Source organism: Ipomoea nil, unplaced genomic scaffold, assembly GCF_001879475.1.
Source record: "Ipomoea nil cultivar Tokyo-kokei standard unplaced genomic scaffold, Asagao_1.1 scaffold0688, whole genome shotgun sequence".
NCBI classification, from domain to species: domain Eukaryota; kingdom Viridiplantae; phylum Streptophyta; class Magnoliopsida; order Solanales; family Convolvulaceae; genus Ipomoea; species Ipomoea nil.
The window spans coordinates 6923120-6933362 of NW_017617116.1; the positions used below are offsets into that span (position 1 = coordinate 6923120).

General features: G+C 36.6%; 1 protein-coding gene across 2 annotated transcripts; it reads right to left on the reverse strand.

The window, feature by feature from the left end:
* Positions 1 to 1488: 1488 nt before the first annotated feature.
* Positions 1489 to 9547, reverse strand: LOC109175838 (MATH domain-containing protein At5g43560). 2 transcript variants are annotated; one of them, XM_019325200.1, is made up of 14 exons: positions 9425 to 9547; positions 8860 to 8915; positions 8559 to 8776; positions 7883 to 7994; positions 7284 to 7372; positions 7118 to 7186; positions 6903 to 7032; positions 6196 to 6354; positions 5569 to 5917; positions 4801 to 4913; positions 4349 to 4496; positions 3703 to 4157; positions 3442 to 3625; positions 1489 to 3206 (listed from the first exon to the last, which is right to left on the reverse strand). In XM_019325200.1, the coding sequence occupies exons 3-14, from the start codon at positions 8734 to 8736 to the stop codon at positions 1752 to 1754; spliced, it is 3441 nt and encodes a 1146-aa protein (XP_019180745.1). In that variant the 5' UTR covers positions 8737 to 8776; positions 8860 to 8915; positions 9425 to 9547; the 3' UTR covers positions 1489 to 1751. The 2 variants fall into 2 exon arrangements, with proteins under 2 accessions (XP_019180745.1, XP_019180744.1); XM_019325199.1 differs by lacking the exon at positions 8860 to 8915.
* Between the last annotated feature and the right edge of the window lie 696 nt (positions 9548 to 10243).

Genomic DNA, 10243 nt, shown 5'->3' on the forward strand with positions numbered 1-10243 from the left:
ACAAAAATGTCAATAGAGTTAGTTGTTCTTTCAACCAAAAAGGCTAATAGGCAACATTCACATGCGTCAAATTCAAAACTTTTAAGGTTAGCAAGTTAATTGTCCAACCAATTTGACTGAAGTTGTTCATATTCTTTGTACTAGTATATTCAATGAAAGAACTCTTAGGATGCATTAATTGCTAGAAAACAAAAAAAAAAAAAAAAATGTGTTTAGTCATACATTTTTTTTTTTTCATTTTAAAAAATATATAGTTCATGTTTGGTAACATATTTAGTTTATTAGTTCATTTTGACTAGTTTGACCACAATTAGTTGTTTAACTTGGTTAAACAACTAATATGAGTGTAGTGATTAATTAGTTTTTTGTAACGACTTATTGCTCCAAAACGTTAAAATTTAAAAAGCTGCTCAGCTTTTTGTAAAATTCATTTTACATGTAATAAGTTATTAGTTAACAACTAATTTACCAAACATATTTTTACAATCAACTAATATTATAATTAGTTAAACTCACTAACCCCAATCAGCTAATTAACAGCTATTTACAAAACACTCACATATTCAATGAAAAATTCAAGAAGTGAGATAAATGCAGGATCAACCTTTTTGCATTTCACATCAAAAACTCATTGAAAATGGAAATTCCAAAAAGAATAGGATAGGATGGAGTTAGGCTCATCATCTTGAATATTGAGGCAGCTGCGCTATTGAAATTAAAGTTGATTTGCCACATGGATTTGAAATGGGGATGAGAGACGTAATACCATGAAGCATCGCAAAAGCCCTATGAACTTTCCCTATCAGATTCCTCGTACCAAACAGCAAAACGACAAGGGAATCTTATGTCAAACACTACCTTAATATAAGTACATTGAAACATCGGAATTTTCGAACATAATAAGACAAGAAATCCTAGGGTTTTGACTGCAGTCCCATCCTTGTAAGATCAAACATGAGTTAATGGAGTTGTACTACATGCACTCCCAAATTATACTCCCTAAGGTGACAAATTAGGATTGGTTATTTTTATCATGTGGGTTCACAGAAAAATGTCTATATCAAAAATATGCGAGAGGGAGTACAAATTGAAAGTATAAAATGGAAATACACCAAATACTTTCTAAGTTAATATAAGTAATAATAGTACATGTACTCTCATATTTTACATTACTTTCTTCTCATCTTTCATTTTCCTCCAATAAAATTAAGACACGTGCCTAGAGTTTTACTCCCTTGGAGTACATATATCATTTTTTAGTTAATATTAAGAGAAACATCAATCAAGCTATCAAACAATTAACATTTTATTTCTTTCAAATGGATATGGTGATATGGTGTAAGGCATGTCATTACTTACTATTAATTAAAAAATAAATTTAAGCGTAAAATGGCTTATAAGATCACAAAAGTGAGATTTACCAAATTCCCACCCTCGAATAGTGACTCACTTTCCCTCATCCATCAAAAAAAAAAGGTGGGGTTAATGTTTGTCCAGTCTTATAAGTAAATTAAGCACTGAGAATATAAGAGTAACTAAGCACAAACTTCTTGATCATCAAACCCCCCTAAACTGGGCTGATAGCAAAGATATATTGAAAAATGATCATTAAAAAGAAAATAAAGATCTAAAGATCTAGACCTCACTCTTTACAAAATGTCACTCCAAATCTAAGGCTGAAGCTTTGCTCAAGTAAATATTACAACTGACATCAGCCAATTTTTGCGGGGAAGCTTCGTTCCAGCCATCTTTCACAGCCCGTTTGAAGGCCGGAACATTGCATAAGCGTTGACACCACGAGCGACATTTGAGTATTCGGGAACATGATACGGGTAGCCAGCATCACTATCGATGTTCCTCATTCCAAGGTACGAGGGGTCGGGACCAACTACTTGCCAGTTGTTGGGAAAACGCCCGTCCATTTGACCGTTGGCAAAACTTGGTGGGCTAGGCTGTGGGATCACGTCCCTGACAGCATCGTAAAGGCCTACAGAGTAGCTGTGCTGGTACCCGTTATCATGATAGCTTTGTGCCCGTTCAAACCTACAAGAGCTCATTGAGGGACCGATGTCAGATAACATACCAGTGTCGCTTGGGAAGGTGAACTGCTGAGTTTGATGGTTAGAACAGTTGCCGAGACTTTGAAATCTTGAATCTTGTTCTGAAGTCATCCCAATTCCAAGCTCGTCGTCCAGTAGATCATTGATGATATCAAGATGTGGGAATTCATCCGCAAATGCACTGTAGGGCTGTCGGCCTGAGAGCTCTGATGCGGATGCAGCTGGAAATTGAGACGTAAGATGATCATGAGATCTGCCGTTAACTGGCATGTACGGATCGGGATTTCCAATGCCTTTCACTAAAGGATGGTCAAGGGACATGCTCCTGCTGCTATCCCGTTTGGGGGAGCACTCATTCCATTGGGATCCATTCTGCAGTACTTCATGATTCACCATTCCATATGAAAAGTTCGGTCTAATTGGACTATGTTCTATTCGTTCTGGCCCCTGTGGTATGTACATCGCCCCTGAAATCAGAGTAGATGGTTGATGGTATGACTGCAAGGCATTCGTCACCGAACTTGGAGAATGAGGTTGAGTAAAACCAGCTGAATTTCCCGTAGCAGGAGAACCCATCATTGCATTTCGGTAGGACTGGGCAGTATAACTCTGTGTCGTAGGTGAAGGATCAGGACCCAACCGACCAGCTGCACTCACTGAACGTGCCAGGTGCGGTGTTGTCTGAACCACGGAGACAACAGGGTTAGTTGGCCTAGGACCGGTGACTATTGGAGCACTCATGGGTCTTGATGTGACAGGCACTAGTTTTGAAGAGGCCTTTTCATTGGCGGAAGGAATTTGACGTGTCAATGGCCTGTCTGCAGCAATAGGAACTTGGAGGGTGGAAGGCTTTCCAATGGCTTTCAAATCAACAGATCTGTGGGCATTAGTCTTTGCAACTGCAACTGCAGCTTCAGTTGATTTCACGGGTTTCGAAGATTTATCAGTCAGTTTGGAGGTCTCGGTTGATGGGCTCTTGGTAGTGGGCTCAGCAGAACCAAAGGTCTTTGACTCTGACTCCAACTGAAATGTAGACGACGTGTCCTTGGGAGGACTCCTAGGAAAACATTGCACGCTTGTCTTATCTGATGAGGGTCCCACCCTATCAGCTACATTGAGCTTCCTTTGCTGTGGAACTGCTACTTCCTATAATACAGCAAGACTGTAGCTCATCAATTTTTGTGATTATTAGAACAGAAATACACTACAAGGAGCCAGCAAAATGAAATTACAGGAATGAGATTCCCATTGAAACTAATAAACCTTTTTTTGATTTTATCATACCACTTCCTTTTGGTATGGTAAGTTCTAACGCCTATACTTCATTCCCAAAAATAATAATATTAATGATACTGGTTGGGAGAAGAAAAAGGCAACCCACCTTCACAACAAGCTGCTCATGTGAAGAAAGAAGAGTAGCTTGAGACTCGGATCCAGCCGTTCTGCAACTTCCAGATGTATCACTCAGTGGGCGCACATCAGAAATAGTGCCTAATATTTGACTCTGTGAATCATTAGCACATTTAGCTGCATTACAAGATGACTTGCCCTGACGGTTCTTCCCTCTGGTAAGTTGAAATACACAAATATTAGATCTATGTTGTTTGCATCAGCAATTAGCCAATGGTTAAAAAGGACATACTTGCTAGGTGATTTCTGTTTCTTATAGTCTGAACGGTTCCCTCTGGAAGGCCCATTCATAACAACTGAGCGGCTTGAGTCTGTGGAGCATGTTGAAGAACTGTCATCGATCACAGAAGGGATTTGACGCCCAACTATTCCATTTTGCTCTGGTGACAGGCCGCTCATTTCCGTAGAAGGATGAACTTCTGATGCGTCAGTATCCCAACTGACAGGGCTCACGTCTCGGTCTTCTGAATCGGGATTAAGTACTTCCGGAACACAATCTACTGAATCCGAGATATCTGAAACCTCTTCCAGTGTATCACGTTTGTCAAGTACACTTTCTGGTTCCTCATTCACGTCCTTTCCTTCACCACCAGTTGGTTCCTCTGAAGTCTTGTCTTGCAATGTGACATCGTGCCTTTCATCCTTCCCCTTATCCTTGGCTTTGCGGTTGTTGCGCTTTTGTTTTCCCTGAAGTACAAGGAATGATAAACTTTTATCCGTGTTTCAGTGATTCAATAAAGTTTTGTTTCAAACAAAACACCTCTCATGGGCTATCGCTGAATCCCAACACATTTATGCTGCTGCTAATAACACAACAGACTACACTATTCTCCCAAAAATGAAGAGCATCAAAATGAAGGTGCATTCAAATAGAAAACCTGTTTTTTCTTTGATTTCTTTTCCTTCATGGATGCTCCACGTTTTGATTTCTGCTCACCTTCTGCCATCCATGCAGCCTCCTCTTCACGGATGAGTTCCTCTTGCCTCTTTAGAGCAACAGCTTCCTGGTATGAAACCTCAATTTTACTGCCAAAAAAAAAAAAAAAAAAAAACAAAGAATCATCACGAAACTTTAAAAGAAAACTTGACGCATCCGGGTGAAACGAAATTTGCTTGACAAGTTTCAGAGCTTAAATTTATTTCCAATTAAGCAAAATGGCTTTCAGAAAGTTCTAATAATGGATTTCCACAATTGAAGAAATAAAACTAACAGAAAGTCTGACCAACAACATCAAACTTTAATCAATAACCATAAGAGAAAATTCAAAAATAAGAAATTTTGCAACCAAAGGTGAAGAACAGAGATGGGAAAGAATTAATAATGGTTTACCTGAAAATTTGTGCCAGGACAAATATTTCAATGGTCCTACGACCCAGTTCAGTAAGGCGTCTTTCATCACGTTCAATGCAATCTTTATTGAAGTCATCTCCAGAAGCACCATCCTGACACCCCCACCGCAGAAAGAAAAAAAAAATTCAATAATTGAAATTTGAAAACAATCATGTCATTCTTCAAAAATCTATAAACATTATAAAATTCCATCCGTCCATCCCCACCGTATATAGATTACATGGTTCATGCAATCCGCACGGCTGCAAGGGAACAGGGCTTTGCATTTGAACCATATATATATATCACGCCATACCTCCATTCCCACGCAATATAGATTGCAGGGATCACAAAGGATACAATTCAACACAAACTAAATATATAACATGTGATGTTCAACTGTGTTTATGGTATATGGATGGAAACTTTTCTGCCTGAAATAACATTATATGTCAGCTGTAAAATTATGGAGTAGCATTTTCTGAATATCACTACAAAAATATAATAATGTACAGAAAGAAACCAGAAGCAATGTACAGAAAAGAATGCTTGAGGCTTTTTGATAGACATGCAGCATCTTGCCAGACGATGAGTTAATAGATTACAAAGCACCTTCATATTGACTATTTTTTTCAAATTCAAATATAACAAGCTTTCAACTAAGATACTCATCTGAGGCAGCAAAAAACAAAGCTCAAGACAAACACTTAAATGGATCTCATTTGCACAAAACATAACAGTATTCAATCATCTCAGTGTACAATGTACCTTTATACGATTCTGAGGACCTTTCTCATCCTTTGGAGGCAGCTGCTCCAAGGCAGCCCTCTCGAGCAATAGAAGCACATCCTCCACCAAAACAAACATGTCTTTCTCCATCCGAATTATAGGAACAGATTGCTCCTCTACATCTAAATGTTTACCATTACCTTTCTTGGCCTTATACTGACCTTCTAGAGACTTGAGTCCACTGTATAAAGAATCCATGACCAAAGTAGATGTTACTTCTTTTTCTACGAAGAAGTGCTTAACAATAACTTTCAATATTGCATCTGATTTTTCCTTGGACATCCGGCGCCTGGAATTTTGGTCCATCCCCAGCCAGAAAGCACAGAAGCTAAAATAAAATAGGAAGAGAAACTCATTGAACTTCGCAAAATGGCTTAGCCTAAGTTTAATAAAGCTAATATAATTCCAAGGCCAAAGAAGCTACGGTACTATGGACATCAAAAGTGTCAAGAAGTAATCTTCCATTGGAAAAGTACACAAACAGATAAAACAACAATAATACTAATAATATAAACAACAATAATAGTAAGTAGTAACCATACTAGTTTTGTAATAGTAATAATAAAACAAAAAAAGTATTAATAATTAAAGAGAAAGAACCTCTACCTTGACCACCTGGCTTTATCCTCTATCAATTTCCCAAGCTTGCCTCGCCGTTCTTCAACAAAACGTCGGCAGATTTGTTCAACATTTGTTAAATATACACTAACAAGCTCTCGGCGATATTGATAGTCAAGGCACCGAAAGGGACGATCGGCTCTCTCCCTGAAAATAGCAGTTAAGATTCAGTTAATGCGCATGGTCATATATCTTATAGGTTATAATATCACTTTATATACTTAAAAAGCTATCCATATGTGATATATTGCTAGTGAGCACCTCAAGACATGACTACAAGTTATGCAACATGAAACACTATCAAAGAAAAAATATAAATTCCTTTTGGGACATTTTAATGGAGCTCTCATTAGTCTAAATGTGCTACTTTGGATCCAACTATACATTCTCTAGTGGGAAAAATAGTGATCCACACATGCGCAGGGTTGAGGTTAAATTTAAACAGGCCCTGAAGTAGTACACAAGGTTAAATGAAACTGAGAAGAAAAACTTAATAACAGATACTAAAAACTAGGCAACTTGTTTACCAATTATTATTGCCAGAAATCAAATTTTCTAATTTAAAACTATACCCTAAATAACAAGAATGATTGGCAACATTACAAAGACAATGTCAACATTTGTCTGCAGAAATAGAATGCACCCTTATACTCAAAGAACAGTGGGGTGATAAGAAAATTTTAAGGCTTAAAGACCTGATAACTTGGACTTGAGCCTTAATTATCAGTGTATCAGCATCAATAAACCCATCCAACACTTTTGATAGTTCCATAAATTTTTTCCAGCCCCAATCATGCTCTTTCTTCCAGAAACGATGCAAAGTATCTGCAGATATTCACAAGGGAATTTTAAAACTAAAGATCAATAGAGCCATAAGAAAGTGATCAAGGAACTGTTCAAACTCACTAACCTGAATATTTGGACTTCTTCGGGTCTTTATTAACTACGGCTATTGTGAACTGTGCAAAATGACTCCACCCTGCATTTATCAATTTGGAGAAAAGATCATAAAAACCAAATAACAGACAACATTTATGAATAAAGGCAGATCAATATGAATTAACAATATAGTCAACCTGGAAGAAGCTTGTCATGATTAGCCACACAAAGAAAAAGAGAGAGATGATTGCAGACATCACAGCCCTGGGGATAAATCAAAATATACCTGCCACCACGAGTTGATTCAGAAAATGAATATGAAATGATCATTTAACTTAGGGACTCCTACCACATTAACGAAATAACATCTCAAACACAAACTTGTACTTTACCAGTCTGAAAATTTTCTGCTCAAGTGCTAAACTTTCAGCACATTGAAATTGCACCAGTGAAAAGAAACAAAACAACAAATATGTGAGATATAAAACAAAACATCTGATCATTCAAGCGGAAACAATACTATGCAGCCAAAATTTGGCACTATTAAAGATATAATCTGATAATCTGATACAACATTTACAAACTGAAAGAAGATCCCATCAGAAATTATACCACTATGGGATGCATGATGTTCCAGATCAAGACATGATAATGGCAAACATAAACATCTAGAAAAATATAGAACAAGAGTAACTTTATACAACCAGTAGAGATAACAGCTCCACGAATAAGCACTATGATTGCGCAACAATTAAAGACACATGCTTAACAGTGCTTTTGTTAAAAAATATCATACCATTTGTAGCCGCCAACCTCAAATGCATTACTCCGAAGTTCTCTCTTGTTAATTTGTGAAAATTTATCAATCTTCCATGTATACTTTCCAAACAGCTCAGAAGGTTTAGGTCCTACATGTCAGTAAATAAGAGGATGATGTATTTGAAGATTAACCGATCCCTCACCAAATAAAGAATAGATGATAGAAGTATAGAATCAGCACACAAGGATGAGGGAGAACACGAAACCAATACACTGCCCCCAAAAGTCCAGTAAGCATTCATTGGCATTTATCAGATGATAATACCCAGAACCCATACCACTCTGGAGAAGACAGACTAGTTAACACTTAGAAAACAAATCTCAAAACAGCAATGAGATTAGATCCTAATGAGCAGTATCTGGTGAACTTGATCAAAATCTTAGAGATGATTGAGTACTATTGCGATTGAGTACTATTGCCAATTCAATACAGTAGGTTTGCATGATGAATGGATATTTAACAGAAAACATATAATATTTTCCAGGATTAAAAATTTCAAAACATATAATATTAGCAGATAACTCTTTTGTAAATTAAAATCTTGAGTGTATGAGATAAACAGTGGAATGTCAAATCAGAATCTTCCAATGCAATAATAATAATTCAATAAATATGAACATGGCTAATTGAGACAAGATACAAGTACTACCACCTTCATCGTCACCGTCACTGTCCCAGAAAAGAGGTGATGTTGATGGAATTCCATTTTCAACTTGTTCAGAAGACCTCCACTCAGCCAGTGCTTCACCAAACTGGCACCGCTGCTGCTCACTTGACACTCCCTCCAATGATCTTCCCACTCCAGCCTCCTCCGAATCAATTGTAGCCATTTCCCTCTCCACAACTCCCACACAGTTTCACCAACTACACCTGTTTCGCCACAAAGTTATCAGACCCCATTAGAAATTGAGAAACATAGGTCCGCTTAAAATCTAAGTGCAGTAAATCCATACCTAAAAGGTGGAGCAGACACAACTCTCTGAGCTCCATAGTAAACATATCCAAATTTCTGTACATGTGCCTATTTAAACTTATTATTATAGTCAACTAAGTCCTAGTTGGGGTGAGAAAAAACTATTCATTATGAAGTCCAAAGACACTCCTACCACATTTTACAATTCTATTCGTAGATTCAAAACTCAAACTATAAATTTATCATCAAAGTCCAGTGATTCCCAATAAACCCTTAGAAAATTTGCCTTAAACACTAAACAGAAAGTACATACATATATACATGTCTACCGAGTGATAGAATCAAACTCCACAGTTCATCAAATTAAATAAATTAAAAAGTTCATCAATTGAATCCTGAATCAGGTAAAAAAAAACCCATAAATTGAATTAAACTTAGGTAACAGGGTGTGAATTCAAAATCCCAAATTCCAACAAAAACATTAGAAACTAGGAATTGCCAGAAATACCCACATCCAAAAGGCAAAACCTAAAGCAGAAAGAAAAAGAAAAAGAAAAATCACGAGTGGATGCAAAGATAATCAGATCAGGTAAAAGCGCGCGGACCTTAAGCAAAAAGGGAGCTTTGTCAATGGTGAACGGATGAAGAGGAAGCTGTAGTGAGAAAGAAAAAATAGAGAGATTTGAGAGGCCAAAGAAGGAGACGAAGAGCAAAGGCGGAAATAAAAATATATAAATTAATTTCAATCCATTTTACTATTTATATATATATATATATATATATATATATATATATATATATATATATATATATATATATATATATATATATATATATGTGTGTGTGTGTGTATATCGCCCCTGCGTGTGTGTGTGTGTGGAAGGAAGGTCTAGTAACGTGTAGGTTACCATAATTATTTTATAGGTTTTATGGATTACATCTTTTTCACTATGCAAAATTTATTCAATTAAAATTTGAGTTAATACCCAAAATCGTCCTCGACTATAGTGATTTTTCTCAATTTCGTCCTAAACGACTTTGGTGACCTAATATCGTCTCAGACTTTTGTGTTTCGCTCAATTTAGTCCTCTATTTGTTATTCCGTCAAATTGGTGTTAAATAAAGGGACAATTCAATAATGTCAATATTGATCTCTCTTTACTTTCAACTTATGAAGTGCGAAATTCCTCTTTCTTGTACGAATTACACCCAGAATTACTCCCGGACCTGCAAATCAAATTTTATATTTGCAGTTTTAGGAGTAATTCTGGGAGTAATTCGTAAAAAAAAAAAAGGGATTTCGCAGTTCACATGTCTATGAGTCAAGAGATGTCAATATTAAAATTACTGAATTGTCTATTTATTTAACACCAAATAGACAGAATAACAAATGAGGGACTAAATTGAGCAAAAACACAAAAGTC